Source organism: Sprattus sprattus (assembly GCF_963457725.1).
Source record: "Sprattus sprattus genome assembly, chromosome: 2".
Taxonomy (NCBI): domain Eukaryota; kingdom Metazoa; phylum Chordata; class Actinopteri; order Clupeiformes; family Clupeidae; genus Sprattus; species Sprattus sprattus.
The window spans coordinates 58,782,332-58,799,926 of NC_137921.1; the positions used below are offsets into that span (position 1 = coordinate 58,782,332).

Genomic DNA, 17,595 nt, shown 5'->3' on the forward strand with positions numbered 1-17,595 from the left:
AGGCCATTCTGCACATGGATGGTAGTTTTAAAGCTATGTTTCTTAAGTGCGTCACGTTCATCTCTGGAGGAAATTGACGAGGCAGAATGACTTGGTGTTGGCGCTTTCCCCCCGATTCCAGAATCGTCTAGATGTGCTTAGGAAAACCTGAAAATTCACCAGATCTCGAACTCTTGCCAAATCTGAACCCTATGTTGTCTATGTATTTTAGTTTATATTAAGACCTTGCAGGTCATACTCGTTTAAAATCACCACCATTCCTCCATGCACATTGCGGTCATACTATTGTCTTCCAGACAATCCTGTCACGCCATTATTTACTTAACAACCTCATTGCAGCTCCTCTCCCCTCCCTTTCCTCATGGCACTCGAGGATCTTATCTGACACCAATTATGTGCCATTACGAGGCTCCCAATTCCCTCACAATGCATCATGTCAGCAAACCACCCCTTGGCCTCAAATACAACACCTCTATCTCTCGCTCCCCCCCATCCCCGCAAGCGAGGTTACTTCTCGATGGTCAGTAATAGGCTAGAATACATTTTTTAAATAGTTACCAGATTGGTCACTAGATGGCGCCCTTAACAAGTAGCGTTATGGAGCATGTGCTGGCGTAGGCCTTGGCCTGCTTGAAGTGTGCAGAATTCAAGTAAATTAACTTTTCTGTCTGCAACGACGTGTATGACGTTTAGTGGTGTTTAAAAAAGACACCAGATAATCGAATAATTCATTTTGATGTGTATTATTTTATGTTGTGCTGCAACAGAAACGCCACTTAATGGTGAAAGTCATCTTACTGTCAGTAATTCATTTTGATTGGGACGAATGCAGAGTGATACAGGAATAGCCTTCACGTTGTTCCTATTTCAGTTTAACGTGTCTTTCATAAATCTAGGTGGAACACTGGCGTGGAAAAAAGATAGGGGCTGCAAGGGGTTGGTTGTTTACGAGAGAGGAATCAACAGCGGCGATTGTAGCCATAGCAGCGGGCCTGGTGTGGCGTCTGGTGTTGGTGTCATTGGATCAAACAAGGTCTATTCCTCCCTTCGTCTGTGCCTCCCTAACGTAGCCACGTCAGGGCTGGAGTCATTTTACGGAGCCAAGGTCTGTCATGGATGAATCAGAAGATGGAGAAGAAGAGCTCAAATTCCAACACCCACAGTTGCAGCCACTGATGGTATTGATGAATTGAGGAACCATAGACGGTGGTGGTGGTGGAGAGGATGCTGCCAGTTTCGGTGTGAGACATTTCACACCAGGAGGGGGAGCAGCGGTAACGGCGAGCAAGATTTCAAACAATGATCTATCATCGGAAGGCGAGGATTCCGCGCCTCTCACTTTCACAGGCACCATAACATCAGCTCTGCTTTGTGAGAAAGATGTATCTGGCTTTGGCGCCTGAATCCTCAGAGGTGGAGGGGACCTAACAAATGGAGCGAGGGTAACCAGGTTGTGTAATGGGCTTGGCGATGAAGATGGCACCAGCATGACATGCAACCGAAACGGAGATTGCATTAGAGACACTGTTGGTCCGGGGAGCTTGCCCTCAATTGTCTCTAAACAAGAGACGCAGACAGGTGGTAGAGTCGCGGCTGACGACAACACAAAACCAACTGTATGTAATTCCACCGCCAGTATGGACGGCTCAATAACTCCTGCCGGATCTTCTACACAGGTACACAGGGCCGAGACGGGCAGCATTGGGGGCATAACTGCTGCCAGCGGTGTTTCTGAAAAAAAGGACTCCAGAGTTTCCTTCTCCAATGCGCCGAGCAGGAAAGCCTCCTCTTCCGTGCAGGGATTTGGATCGGGTCCCAACCAGCCCCAGCCCAGGAGCTCTGTCACCTTCTCCAAGTCCGAGGATGGACCTCACCTCATGGCCGAAGATGGGGAAGCAAGTGACAACCAAACTTTCATGCAGAAACAATTCAGTGCCATGCTGCAGCCTGGAGTTAACAAGTTTTCGTTGCGTATGTTTGGGAGCCAAAAAGCAGTGGAGAAAGAACAAGAAAGAGTCAAATCAGCTGGCAACTGGATTATCCACCCATACAGTGATTTCAGGTAGGAGTTCAGTGTAAGGCAGGTTTGTAATCATGCGCTCTGACCTTAAACAATATGTTGAAACAGAACATACTCGAAACACAGTGTTAACATGTGTATAAGCTTGCTGCGACTTAACTGACAAAAGTTCAGAATATATATATAAAAAATGATATACCGGTACCCTTAATTCAGCCACTCCCCCTAGAAATGACACCTTACCCTCCCTAGCAATGGCAGTTTAAATTCTGGTTTCAAATATAAAGTATCATCTTTGTCGCACTTCTCCTGTGTGCACAGATTAAATGATTGGCAACATAAGGAGTTAATACAAACTTGGCTGTATCGGAATGTCAAACAAGTTTTAACTTGTATGAATGTCATCCACATCATCTAAGGACTTATCCAAATAAAACACAAAACGTTTGCAATTGTTGCCCAAGTCTGAAATCCTGTGCGTAAAACTAGACTATGACTTCTCACGACACTTCTGGATACGTAGTTCAAAGTAATGTCATATACTCTACAAATATCACCCTACGACCCTAAATCTGTATTATGTTATTGCATATGTATATTTTAACTAGCACTACCAGATCGCCCTTTGAAAAAGACATTACATGCATGTTTTATCTTGTAATAGTCAAGGTTACGCATATTGCACACCTCTTGGGATGAGGCGCACTGACAACGCTTGCCTTTAAATATATTCAAAAGATTTAGCGTTCTCAGATTTGATGGGACCGCGCATTTCTATCTTTATAATGTTCAATGTCTTGCCGAGGAGCTTTATAGCATCCCCAGAATAGGCTTTTGAAAAGGCAACTGAGACTATTACACCAACACCCGAGGATTAGGTGCATTGTCCGTTCGATGCGCTGTTCCAATCACAACTCCGTATTCATTTCAGACTGAAAGAGAACACGCTTGCTGAATTACGCTATTATCATGTATTTACCTGGTTGGTTACTTACGCGTTAAGGTATTTAATTGGTTTATTTCATTCGACAATGGAGACGTTTCATGTCGTCTGATTGTCTGATGATTTTACTACTGATAGGCTAACTTTATCAGATTTAAAAGATGCAGTGATATCGCGTCTCAATGATCTTCATCCATTGCATTTCTACTTCGAGAATAAAAGGCTGGTGTGCATTATTTGTGAACAACTCACATATATCTGCGCTAGAAATGTACAATACGTAAAGGAAAAAGTCAGTCAATACAGCACAATAAATGTTATATAAAGCAATTAGCCTACTACAATGTCTTTATGATACATTAGATTCTATGCAAGATAGTCCAGTGGATAGACACGCGGATAACTGTTTAACGGTTTAACTGTTATCATCATATAGATCTCAGGTGTCTAATCATCAGATACTGCGATACCTGCGTACCTCCGTTTTGAACTTTTGTCTCTACTATTCATTGTGAACAGTCGCTGATTTTATTGTCATTTTTTTATTACGGGATCGTTTCAGATCGGCTTGGCTTTAAAAACGTCAGTCATTGTTTTCAGTACCAAGGACAGCTACTTAATACATATGTTGTTAAAAGCGGAATTAACATCAAAGTCTAGTTTAGAGAAGAAGTGGTCGAGCGTATATGTCAATAAAAAAGCTGTCACAATAATATTTATACTGGATATTTACTCCTCGTGTGAAGCATGCAATGGCACTTTACGAGATTGAGGCGGTGCTTTGACACACCCTACTCCAGATCACCACAGGTCAACGCGACCGTAGCACATACTTTCCCGCTCAACTGCTTATTTCTCGACGATAACTGATATTATAATTAAATTGATATCCTCTCTACGACCTTCCCCCAGCCTAGCCAGAACGCAGGAGTGACTGACTAAAGCACAGCATGGCTCATTGTTGGTTTGAGTTGGCAGTTAACCTTTGCTACAGTTCAAATCCTTTGCCTAGTCTGTCCTTGTGATGACCTTGCCTAGAGGGGAACAGTAATATTTGATTTGCATCCAATCTGAGAGACACGGAGTTAAACACCTACTTTACATACTTATCCCCTGATGCCTTTTCCAGCGTCTCTTGGCTCTGGAAGTACTGCCTTTTTTAAATTTGTAACCCTGCATGCTACCTCGGATTCTAAGGCGGATTCTCTATGTGGATGGACGGTCACTAGCTGATGATACAGCGGTGTGCTTTCATGTGGCTCAACAAAACCAGATGGTGATTAAAAGCAAGCATATCTGCTACTACTGATAATATGCTATTCAAAGCCCAGGTCCATATTCACCTAACTGAACAGCTTTTTTCATAGCAAGACATGTACAGAGATGTATGTGTCCATTGTCTCCTTGTAAACACGTTGCTTGAAGATCTATGAATGTACATACAACAAGCAACAGTTTATATTCGAAATGGGCAAATGTGGTAGTTGTTATGTGTGGGAGTTTAATTTGCAGGAGTTTCATGAACATGTCTGATATATCCTGACAGTCTCTGCTTTCTGCCCCAATATAAGGTTCTACTGGGACTTCACCATGCTCATGTTCATGGTTGGCAATCTAATTATCATTCCGGTGGGCATCACCTTCTTCAAGGACGAGACCACCACCCCGTGGATTATCTTCAATGTGGTGTCTGACACCTTCTTCCTTGTGGACCTAGTGCTGAACTTTCGCACAGGCATCGTCTTCGAGGATAACACAGAGATCATCCTCGACCCCAAAAAGATCAAGATGAAGTACCTGAAGACCTGGTTTGTGGTCGACTTCGTCTCCTCCATCCCTGTGGATTACATCTTCCTCATCGTGGAGAAGGGCATCGACTCAGAGGTTTACAAAACGGCCCGCGCCTTACGGATTGTGAGGTTCACCAAGATACTGAGCCTGCTCAGGCTTCTGCGTCTGTCCAGACTCATCCGCTACATCCACCAATGGGAGGAGGTAATGTCGTCCCCCCCCCCCCCATCCCCGTGACAGGCCCTAGTATTTTACATGGGTGCGGAGGCCAGCACAGCCGGGCCAAGTTTACATCTACAAAGAGCTCAAATAAGCATGACCTCATAAGGAAAAGCTTGACTGAATTGTCAGCGCCAAGTGGGGGGGGGGGATGTGGGGGGGTTAAGAGTGTGCAGTGGTCTCAGAGTTATGGCGACCGAGAAAACAAACTTTGCAGGCGAGGACATTCGGTTCAGCTGTGAAAGATACTGGCAGCACACAGACTGCCAGGGACATGCAGCGAGACGTATTGCAGAGGCAATTTACTATCTCAAGTGAGAAGCAGGAAGCTGGAATGATGAAAGTAAATCTCTTGGTTAGGCTTTGTTTCTGCCAGCACGTCTCATGTGCCGTTTTGAAAAGGGTGAAATAGCTATCTATCTGTTGTTGTTAGCAGACTGGATGAACAGCAGGTCTTTAGAATGGCCTCCTCTGAGAACTCTTCAGAAGTCAGGCCCAATGATAATTATTCTTTTATCATTAGTTCTATTGATTCCACTGGATTGGATTGGATTCTTCTGAGAGTTGTAATGAGAACTGGGTCTGAAAACAAACCTATTCTCTTATTGTATGTGGGAAGGTGAACGTGTTTAGGTCACAAGTGTAACATTGGCATTGGAGACATAGTTATGGAAACATCACATTAAACATTTGCTCATTTGTTAATGTGATCTCCCATGAAAAGACCGTAGCACAAGAAATAAATGTTTTACTGAAGGGTGCAAAGGAAAGAAGAAAAAAGAGTTCTCAATTCCATAATTTTGTTTCAGAAATGAAAGAATAATGCTCAAATAAATTACTCCTTCTACCTCAAATGTCACCACAAGTTAGTTACTAAAAGAACTGCGGCTTCATAAAAGAAGTAAACCCTGATTTTCTTTCGCTATGTTCCACTAGACTAAGTTATCGTAATGTACATCTTAGAATACCATGTAGGTGGTTTGAATGTTGTGCTAATATGCTGATGTAGCCTACTTTGTGAGGTTCAGTACAAGGAAACTCTGTGAATGGAAAAGACAGTACTAAGAGCTTGTTTAAAGCATGTAAGCCTTACGCAATGCAATATTCTTTTGGGCAATCTTTGCCTTTTCAAGCATAAAAATGTGTTACTTGAACAGCTGCGACATATATTTATTCTTTCCTTTTGAACAGTCCAAATTACGACTTGCAACAGAGTTATTAAACAGCTTTTAATGAATCCCTAAGCTTCCGGCTAAACTAGAGCACATCTCTGCGAGGTTTAAAAAGGCAGAAAATGTCTAAAATGTGTTGTCAGGCACTTAGTAGACTTGGGAGCTTTGAAATGAATCTTGAAATATTTTGTCTAAGGCGCACTCTTTTGCGTACGTTAAGGAAGTGTGAAGCCCGGCTCTGACTCATCTTTGAGTGGTCTTCCACTCAGTTCAGTGGGAAAATGAGTCTCCTGATTACAGGCCGGTAATTTGAGCCACGTGGTTCCTGATTACTGAATCAGCCTTATGCCACCCAATGGGCCTCGCGTCAGAACTGCTGTGCTTAGCTCTGTTGTATCTCCACGACACCCAGACCACCTGGTCGCCGGTGGACAGGACAATTTATAAGAACATCGCTGATCCAGCAGTCTGAAAATGTAGGCAAGATAAGCCTTTGCTGTTTATTTTTGTAAGCATTGAACAAAATACAGCTTTGTCGTGCGGACGTTAAATGATCAACCAAAAGGTGAAAAGTGCTAGATGAAAAAGCCCTTCAGCCTGGGTCTGAATCAGCTTTTCCCGAAGACTGAGAGATGGCCATTTCTTATTTTTAGATCACTGTTTCACTTGGGAAAGAAAGGAGACCCTCTGGGGCGCTCCGAGACAGACTGCTGAGGCAGACTCAGGCCGTGAGCGTCAGGAAGGATCACATCAGTCTGGCCGGATCGCTGGCTCTCGGACTCAAGCACACTGGAGCTGCCCTCTCGTCTGCACCGTGTCCTTGAGGGGTCTCTCTGATACGCATATCGAATGAAATCTGCTTTTGTTTGTATCAGATGCCTCCTTTAACAGGGCCTCTCTGCCATGCTGTACGCCACACACACACACACACATACACACACACACACATACACACACACACATGTTCACACGCACACACACACACACACACACACACATACACACACGCACACACACACACACACACACACACACACACACACACACATGCACATATATGTACAGACGCCTACACACATACACATAATATGTTCACACGTGTATACACACACACAAACACAAACACACACATGCACATATATATATATGTACACACATGTACACATACACACACACACGCACACACACACACACACACACACACACACACACACACACACACACACACACTTCCCCAGGACAGGGCCAGGAATAGAGCAGCTGTGAGAGAAAGAATGAGAGAGAGTGTGAAAGTGAGGGAGAGAGGGAGAGAGTGATTTCCTCAAGAGGAAAGCCTCTATCTGCCCACTCCATCCCCTGTCACATTCTGGGGCGGAGGCTTCTTTTTTCATGTACTGTCTAAGGCGGTGGAGCAGTGGAGCCCTGTGCTTTCTGCTCCATTGGATTCGCCTCAAAAGACGATCACACGTTTCTTTTTTTTTTCTCTTTTTTTTTCTCTTTCCTGACTCTTACGTGGCATATTTCTGCTATAGATTTGATACTGACATTTCATTTTGTCCATTAAAGAATGTTCCAGATGATTATCCACACGAGCAGTGGAGCAATCGCATCATTTACGATGGATCAAAATGCGTTTTTCTTGTGATGCACCGTCCTTCCGATTCAATATTTCAGGTACACGTGAAACATCTGATACACTGAAGCGCGTGTCACTGGCAAGGCTTTTGAGTTAACCCACGACAGCAATGAATGTCCAAATTTAGTCTGATCTCCGGGCGCGTGTGAGCTGATGCTCATCTCGCTCCATTAGACGCAGCATGCTGGGATCGTCCTCCTGCATGGCGGATATGGGAGTGTCTCCCCCGTGGCGGGAGACCCCATTCAAGCAGTGACCCCTGATCAAAGCGACAGGGGTGGACGAAGCGGATCACACACATGGAGAATCAGAGCTGGGGGGCTCGTGGAGGAGAGCAGAGCGCAGGGAAACCAAATAATTGCAGGGTCTTGACTTTAACGTTGAGTGACAGGCTGCTGTATTAGATGCGGTTTTGTAATGTAGCAGAATAAAAACAATATGGAGAGGACTGGTGCTTGGATTCTCATACCGCCCAGCACTGTTATAAAAGGCAGGAGATGGCAAAGGATGTTCAGAGCGTGAATAATTAACAGCAACAGTGAAGAGCAATTCTATGCGATGATGACGTTCTGTATCGGAGTCTGAACGCTGTATCTACCAGAGTGAGAGACGGACAGAAAGAGATAAGGAGATAGAGAGATAGAGAGAAAGAGAGAGAACTCATCCCGTCTTCTGAGAATATTTATAGCCCAGTCCTTATGTAGGGCATTCAGTGTGTCTCAGGTGTGCTAAGCTTTGTCTCTGGTACTCAGTGGAGTGGCAGCTCTCTTGGTGGGCCCTCCTGAAACACATACAAACACAAACACACACACACAAACACACGCACACCCACACACACACACACACACACACACACACACACACACACACACACACACACACACACACACACACACACATACAAACACACACACACACACACACACATACAAACACACACACAGACGCACACACACACACACACACACATACGTACACACACACACTCACACACACACACACACACACACACACACACACACACACACACACACACACACACACACACACACCCACACACACACAAACACACACATACAAACACACACACACACACACACACACACACACACACACACACACACACACACACACACACACACACAAACAGAGCGAGAGAGACAGGAATACGTATAGACCCAAGTACACCAATAGAAAGGGCCTTCAGTGTACCACTAGTAGATTACAAACAGCTATCTATGCCAGGCACCTGCCCCGTTACGGCTCATGAAACCCAAATTGGGGGAAAGAGTGATTGGAAGGTCTGGTGTTCGTTTCCCCACTTTTGATGGGATGTGTGAAGAGTCTTACAGTCGAGTTTAGGCTCATTAAAACTGCTGTGGTCTAATGAGCTGAGCTGGAGTTCCAATACAGGTGATTTTAATAAAGCACATGTTTTGGCATCAAAGAGCTGACAGCAATCTGTTGCGTCTTTGAACCTGTCTGCTATTTAGGCATGGTAATGAACGCGCTCCGCTTAATCATGTAAATATCTAAGAGATATTATGTATGCTTTTCAAAGACTAATGAAAGTATCAGTACATTTATCGTTTTGGGAAAAAATTGTGTGCATGGAATTTGGCTTTTCATAGCAAGGGGTAAACAAGCCTGTAAGTAGGACTGTCTGTGATTGAATAACTGATAGCTGGATCAGTAAAGAAAGCCCTGGCATAAACTGGCTCTAGAACAGATCTCGCCATGCTCTTTCGTTGCTGATAAAAGTGTTGCCATTTTTCTTTGGATTCTTCATTTATATGCAGGGCATGTACATCAAACAAAGGATTGCATTCTAATGTTCTGTTTCTCTCTGTCTCTCTCTGTCACTCTGTCTCTCTGTCTCTCTCTCTCTCTCTCTCTCTCTCTCTCTCTCTCTCCCTGTCTTTCACCCTGTTTCTGTCTCTCCCTCTGTCATCACGGATCAGATCTTCCATATGACCTATGACCTGGCCAGTGCGGTGATGCGCATCTTTAACCTGATTGGCATGATGCTGTTGCTGTGCCACTGGGACGGCTGCCTCCAGTTCCTGGTGCCCATGCTGCAGGACTTCCCCTCCGACTGCTGGGTCTCCCTCAACAAGATGGTGGTACGTGCTCTTAAGACAGTCCATCAGAGAGGCGTGCATCCATACTCTCATCAAAGCTTTGTGTGTGTGTGTGTGTGTTTGTGTGTGTGTGTGTGTGTGTGTGTGTGTGTGTGTGTGTGTGTGTTTGTGTGTGTGTGTTTGTGTGTGTGTGTGTGTGTGTGTGTGTGTGTGTGTGTGTGTGTGTGTGTGTGTGTGTGTGTGTGTGAGTGAGAAAGAAAGAGAGAGACAGAGAGAGAGAGAGAGAGAGAGAGAAGCTGACAAGGCATAATTTGCCAAATATTTGCTACTTTGCACTATTGGTTTTTGTTTCCGTTGTTGATATTGTAATATATACCCTGAAGCCCATTGTGGGAGTAGGTAGGTATTGAATGCTTTGAAGGCAATCCAGATTTCCGAGTGGCTGGAAAGTCCTTTGAGTGAGACAGCAGATTAAGAACGGTGAAGCAGACACCGTATCTGCTCTCAGTGGCTTCAGGATGTGTGTGTGTGTGTGTGTGTGTGTGTGTGTGTGTGTGTGTGTGTGTGTGTGTGTGTGTGTGTGTGTGTGTGTGTGTGTGTGTGTGTGTGTGTGTGTGTGTGTGTGTGTGTGTGTGTGTTTGAGTGTGTGTGTGTGTGTTACCTCAGCTTTATCTGGCTGTGAACACTTGGCTTAAAGTCAGCCCAGCTAATGGTCCTCATGAGGACTGGATGCCGCTGTCACTGACTGTTCCCTCTCCATTCAAAGAAAGATTCAAGGGGGGAAAAAACTTTTCTTTTCTGAGAGGACATGAATCATTTTTTTTTTTACTTCACTTTACAGTATATGGGCCATTCTACCGAATTCGTGTAATATGCAGTCCCTCAACAATAAAAACTATTACAAAACAATTAGGCATTTAGGCATAGATATTTAATTAGAAAATGTTATGGTCTATATAAACACAATGCATAACATGAGATAGCTAAATATATACAAATATAAATATATACAAAATCATCATTTATAGGGTACTTTCTATTGGGAAGTAGCTGTCCCCAACCCTGACATCTAAATTTCAATGCCTTTAAATAACACTTTTCAATTTTTTTAGATTTTTTTCAATGATTTAATTTCAAAGAACTTTATGATTGGGTTGAAACAGAACTTGGAATATTTAGATTTATTTTGGGTTTAATTTTTAAATCAATTTACTATACTCAAAAAATCATGTCCCTAGTTTTCATGTCACTACCGAAACACAAGAGTTTTAGTCCATTGGCTGAGCCTGTGTTTTAGCCACGACTCTGCATTTTTGACCATGCAGTGACACTGCATCTCTGTCCCTCATGGTTGAATGGTAAGTAGCTAAATCCCATAGTTTTTATATAAATGTGTTCCAAAGTCTGAAAATCGACGTGTAACCTTAAGAATTGTCACTACCGAAACGCATGTTTTCTTCAATTAAGTAAACCTTTTGGGGTTTCATGGAAAATCTTATGTTTGTATGTGTGTTCACCTCTTCAAAGATGTGTTTGCAAGCCGTGTGCTTGCTATAATTCTTTATTTATGCTTAAAGTTAGCTAGAATTGTCACTACCGAAACAGTCACTACCGAAACATATGGTAGTGACCAGATGATTTCGGTAGTGACAAAATGAAATGGTAAGTAGCTCAATCCCATCATTTTCAAATAAATGTGTTGTGTGGACTAAGGGGCGGCCCAGAGCACCTTTTGGATGATTTTGGGAGAGAAATGAACATCCATCCAACAGTGCAGTCACTACCGAAACAGTGCAGTCACTACCGAAACAGATAAATTGAACTTGAAAATTTGGTAAAAAATTAATTTCTATGGATTTCATTGTGAAAACCTTCAAGAAATAAAATCAAAAAAATCAAAAAATACTCTTCAGAGAAGGGAAGGAAACACAATCTGAACAGGTCAATAATAATACTTTTTTACTATAGTAAATGTGATGTTTCGGTAGTGACAATTTTTGGAAGAGGAAAAACATTCCAACACATTCTGAAAATACAATATAAAACTTGACTGTTCTTTTACTAGATATGTGTACTTTAGATATAGTACAATATACAGTACTGTGCAAAAGTTTTAGGCAGGTGTGAAAAAATGCTGTAAACTAAGAATGCTTTCAAAAATGGAAGTGTTAACAGTTTATTTTCATCAATTCTTCATAAATTAACAAAATGCAGTGAAGGAACAGAAGAAAATTCTAAATTAAATCAATATTTGGTGCGACCACCCTTTGCCTTCAAAATAGCATCAATTCTTCCAGATACACTTGCGCAGTTTTTGAAGGAACACAGCTGGTAAATTGTTCCAAACATCTTAGAGAACTAACCACAGATCTTCTGTGGATGTAGGCTTCCTAAAATTCTTCTGTCTCTTCATGTAAACCCAGACAGACTCGATGATGTAGAGATTAGGGCTCTGTGGGGGTCATACCATCACTTGCAGGACTTTCTGTTCTTCTTTAAGCTGAAGATAGTTGTTAATGACATTGGCTGTATGTTTGGGGTTATGTTCCTGCTGCAGAATACATTTGGTGCCAATCATACGCCTCCCTGATGGTATTGCATGATGGATTAGTATCTGCCTGTATTTCTCAGCATTGAGGACACCATTCATCCTGACCAAATCTCCAACTCCACTTGCAGAAATGCAGCCCCAAACTGGAAAGGAACCTCTACCATGCTTCACTGTTGCCTGCAGACTCTCATTATTGTACCTCTCTCCAGCCTCCAGCGAACAAACTGCCTTCTTCTACAGCCAAATATTTCTAATTTTGACTCATCAGTCCAGAGCACCTTCTGCCATGTTTCTGCACCCTAGTTTCTATGTTTACGTGCTTAGTTCAGTCACTTGGCCTTGTTTCCTTGTCGGGGTAGAGCTTTTTGGCTGCAACTCTTCCATGAAGACCACTTCTGGCCAGACTTCCCCGGACAGTAAATGTCTGTACCTGGGTACCACTGGTTTCTGCCAGTTCTGAGCTGATGCCACTGCTTGAAATCTTCCGATTTCGAAGGTAAATAAGCTTGATGTGTTTTTCATCAACTGCATTAAGTTTCCTTGGCTGAACACTGCGTCTACGATCCTCAACGTCTTCTTCAAAAGAGCTGGAACTGCACATTTTGAAACCCCTGTCTGCTTTGAAATCTTTGTCTGGGAGAGACCCTGCTGATGCAGTATAACTACGTTGTGTCTTGTTGCTGTGCTCAGTCTTACCATGTAAATGGATAAAAAGTAAACATTTATTGTTTACATTTTTCAAAGCATTCTTAGTTCATGGCATTTTTTCACACCTGCCTAAAACTTTTGCACAGTACTGTACATACGGACAAAGTTTTGGGAATAAACCATAAAAAAAATAAAAATGTATCCGACATGACTTTGCATCAATTCGGTAGAATGGCCCATATACAGCACATACCAAACATAAGACTTTGACCTCAGTGGGCCCCGTCACTGATATTGTATTGATAGTCCGTGTCTTGTACACTTTTCTAATAAACTGTTTCACCTTAGCTATCCCGAGGACAGTTGCTTGGAACAGTAGAGCTCATAGAGCACAGAGATTAGGCGATATTGGCAGCGGGCCCATGTGATCCTAACCTGTGCCAGGCTGCCGGTGGGTGATGTCTGTGAGCTGTGCCACCCTTAGAGGTGCCTCCATCTGCTCCCGGGGAACCCCTCCCGGCCCGCCGCACTCCCACAGACCCAGAGGAGGCAGATGATGCTGGGCCAAGTCAGGCAGATGATGCTGGGCGTTCACCGTGGCAACAAGCACCTGCACCCTGATAAACTTTTTGTTACAAACAGTCACATGCACACTTACGCAATATTTCTTTCTGCCATTGCCAACTAGTATTTCCCTGTCTACATATACTTCTGCCAGTTCAATGTACTGCATATCTCACGGGTTGCTGTAAGCATTCAGTGGTGGGGGATGTTAGCCTCGAGCCGAAATAGTCACAATATCTGTGAGAGGAGTCGAGAATAAGATACAGTGGTGGTCATATTGATGCCAGTTTCTCGTCCTGTAACTATCAATCAAAGTACGAAGCATTGGAGGAATTGCAGAAATGAAGTTCTTAAGCTCTGGCCACCCTTCCATCTGCCATAAAGCTGCTTCTCTGTTCCTTGTCAGCGTTTCGCTGCATAAATAAGGATATCTGCATCAGCTGACCGAGGTCCAGAAGTGAGTAGGCAGTGAAGCACAGACAAGACCCTCTCCCTGCTCTGTCTGATGCTGCTGCTGCTCCTGCGTTTCCCAGGGAACCGCCACTCCTGTTACAACAGCAGGTGGGCAGCAATCAAGGTCACCGACCCCTGGAGAGGTGTGCTGCCTCAAACGCAAGACACAGCGATAAATGATCCAGCTGAAGTCAGTATAGATTGCTGCACTTTGACCGCAGGCCCGGTGGTACTCTTCTTATTTAGCCAGATGAAGCAATCAATCAGTCTCTGCTGTTTGAGGCCTTGTCTGGACCCTGGAGATTACAGAGTACAATGTAATAAATTTGGACCCATGCGTCAGCTGTGTAACGGAGGGATTTATGAAGCTGGTACGCGTGGGCTGATTGAATATAACTTCCTCACTTACATAAATCAGTGGCAGGTGGTTTGGTTTTAATTTCTAGACCCTTCTTTTCAATCAGCGGCGGATCAATGGAATTACAATAAAACCTTTCCATCCATTCTAATCGGATCCGCCAGCTAAGTGTGACCTGAGAGCCAATGAACAAGTTATCTGTGCACCCCGCCGCTGTGTATCCGGCCAGAACATACGCCCACACACACACACACACACACACACACACACACACACACACACACACACACACACACACACACACACAGACACACACACACACATTCACATAATATTATACGCAAATATGCTCACACACATAAAAACACATGGTACTCATGGTAACACGCTCACACACTACCTCTTTCTCTGTTTCTCTCTCAGTCTCCCTCTGTTTTTCACTCAGACATGCACAGACACCTCTGCCACACATGTGCTATCACATACACACACAGAGACACTGACAGCTATACCTTACCCTTTCACTCTCACACAAATACAAACAGGGACAGGCACACACACACTCTCTCTCGCTCTCTCTGACACACAAACACACACACACACACACACATACACACACACACACACACACACACACACACACACACACACACACACACACACACACACACACACACACACACAAACACATTGCCTCAGGAAATCCCTCTTCCTTTGCCGCTAATTAGAATCTCCTTTACTTATTTATTCCATTACTGGAGCCATCGCAGCGGCACGCTGCCCTGTCAGGACACAGAAGGCTAATGGGAAGCACACGTCAAGGCCCCCGCCCCCGCCAACTCAACGCGGTAAACACAGTCTGAGCAGTGCCCTCCGTCCTGGTCAGGTTTGTCCCTTCAGCCTCTCAGCCCCCTCTGGCCCTGTGTGTCTGCCCTGAGGTCTGGTTCACATCATCAGGCCTCCACCTGACAGCCCTTCATTAGCATTAGCATAAGCGCTAGCTGCGCCGGGCCCGGTTAAATGTTGAGCCCCGATGCTGTTCTGCTCTGTGGCAGGCGGTCGAGACTGTGTACCAACATCAGAGTGTTTTTCTTCGATCGCACACATTGAACAGACAGCTAGAGGGCCTTGAGGAGCATTTTCCTGAATTTAGCAAGCATATTTGTTTTGTATTTGATTTAAAGGTGAGTCGCGAACTTCACCTTTAAATGTCCACTCAGGAGCAGGAGCAGCAGGAGAAACAGCAACAGCAACGATTCAAAACCGTCCTCTCATTCATTCCCCCTCCTCAAGCCTGTTCATCTTCGATACATCATCTTTGATGCTGTATTACTGGAAGTCTCCCTTACGCCAGCCAGCCTTTTAAAATGGATTACACAGCATTTGGCACTCTCTTCTGAGAACAGGAAGGAGTGTTCGAGCGGATCCTTTTACAGTTTGTTAGCATAACTGGGGTCCCACTGTGCCACTGAACACTTGTGTGTACACACTTCCTGAACATAGTAGCGCTCGAGGCTAAATGAGCAGTAATGGGTTGGAGCACAGAAATGAGCATCTTTTCTTGGGCGTAGACAGAAAGGACTTCCTCTCTGTTGTTTACACTGGGATGGCTGTGGTACTGGTGCTTCTTTCTCTCGCCCGATCTCCGAAGCTCTTGGAAATCATTACATTTCAAGTCATTAGATTCCCTCTATCAGCCAGTGTTATGGCTGACAGTGACAAGAGTCATCGAGACGCACGAGTGGGCGTAGAGGCGTTTGTCATGACGGGCCGGATTCTTGGTTTAACAACAGAGCAGGTCCATTGGACTCAGACTCCATACATGAATACATAAGTGTGTTCTGCATAACGAGCGTAAATATTGGCAGTCTGCAGGGTCTCTGGAGGAGATGTGCATATTTCCACAGGGATCAAATATGGCCGCTGAACACAAACCTAGTGTATATGGGCCATTGGTGACAGGAAGGGTACAAAAAAAAACGTATATGTTTGCACAAGACCGAATGCTGTCAGGCATGACAGCTTTGTGTAAGCCTCAGTGAGCAGTTATTTTAGATAAGTCGCCACAGCAGCGGCTGTTTTTACAGCAGAGATGCCTATCTAGCAAGCGCTCTTATTTATTGATACGGCTAGCTCTGCAGAGATGTAGCGTGAATGTGGTTATGTGGAGGAAGAGAGAGAAGTTGATAAGAAGAAAGCTTAAACACGCTCAGGCGCTAAGTTTCTTTTTCTGGTTTCCCGAGATGCCGTGTTTGTTTATAATTGTCAGCCCAGAAGCACAGTGGGAAGGTGGGAAGGGGGCCCAACTCCACACTCCACGCTCTCCCTGCGCAGACGAGTCACATCGCCTTATAAGAGGGGTCTCAGTGGAAAACACTTGTATAATGTGTGTGTGTGTGTGTGTTTGTGGACTGTGATTATGCACACATATGTTGTTGCTCATTGAGCCAAAAACATAAGGAAAAAGAACATCTTTTCTTGTCTGTATGTGTGTGTGTGTGTGGACTGTAGTTGTGTACGTCATTGTTTATGTGTGTGTGTACTCAGTGGAGGTCTGGTGTGTGTGTGTGTGTGTGTGTGTACTCAGTGGATGTCTGGTGTGTGTGTGTGTGTGTGTGTGTATACTCAGTGGATGTCTGTTGTGTGTGTGTGAGTGTGTACTCAGTGGATGTCTGGTGTGTGTGTGTGTCTGTGTGTGTGTGTGTACTCATTGGAGATCTGGTGTTAGTGTGTGTGTGTGTGTGTGTGTGTGTGTGTGTGTGTGTGTGTGTGTGTGTGTGTGTGTGTGTGTCTGTGTGTGTGTGTGTGTACTCAGTGGATGTCTGGTCTGTGTGTTTGAGTGTGTACTCAGTAGATGTCTGGTGTGTGGACACCACCAGCCTTACACCCCCCCCCCCCCCCCCCCACACACACCTCATCTCACCCCTACCCCCCACCTCTCCCAAATTCCCTCTGTCCTCCCCAGTCTTGTTTCCATCCTCCCCCCTCCCTCTCCACAGTTTCTCCATTTGAAGGCAATCATAAGCTCCTCTCACTTATCTTCTTATTCAGCTGAAGCAACCTCAGCCTGTTGCTCTGCACTGAATACAAATGGCAGTCTCCCCAAATAACCGACTCCTGTACGTGGGGGGATGGGGTTGAGACTGGCTGGTGGGGGAT

At 44.4% G+C, this 17,595-nt stretch overlaps 1 protein-coding gene across 1 annotated transcript in view; it reads left to right on the forward strand.

Annotated features, from left to right (window-relative positions):
- Positions 1 to 1,214: 1,214 nt before the first annotated feature.
- Positions 1,215 to 17,595, forward strand: part of hcn2b (hyperpolarization activated cyclic nucleotide-gated potassium channel 2b) — a gene marked incomplete at its 3' end in the record, with an annotated part of 32,443 nt that continues 16,062 nt past the window's right edge. Inside the window, exons 1-3 of the mRNA XM_080831896.1 lie at positions 1,215 to 2,062; positions 4,535 to 4,958; positions 9,743 to 9,904. Coding sequence (XP_080688022.1) covers positions 1,488 to 2,062; positions 4,535 to 4,958; positions 9,743 to 9,904 — 1,161 coding nt within the window. The 5' untranslated portion in view covers positions 1,215 to 1,487. The remainder of the gene's footprint in view (positions 2,063 to 4,534; positions 4,959 to 9,742; positions 9,905 to 17,595) is intronic.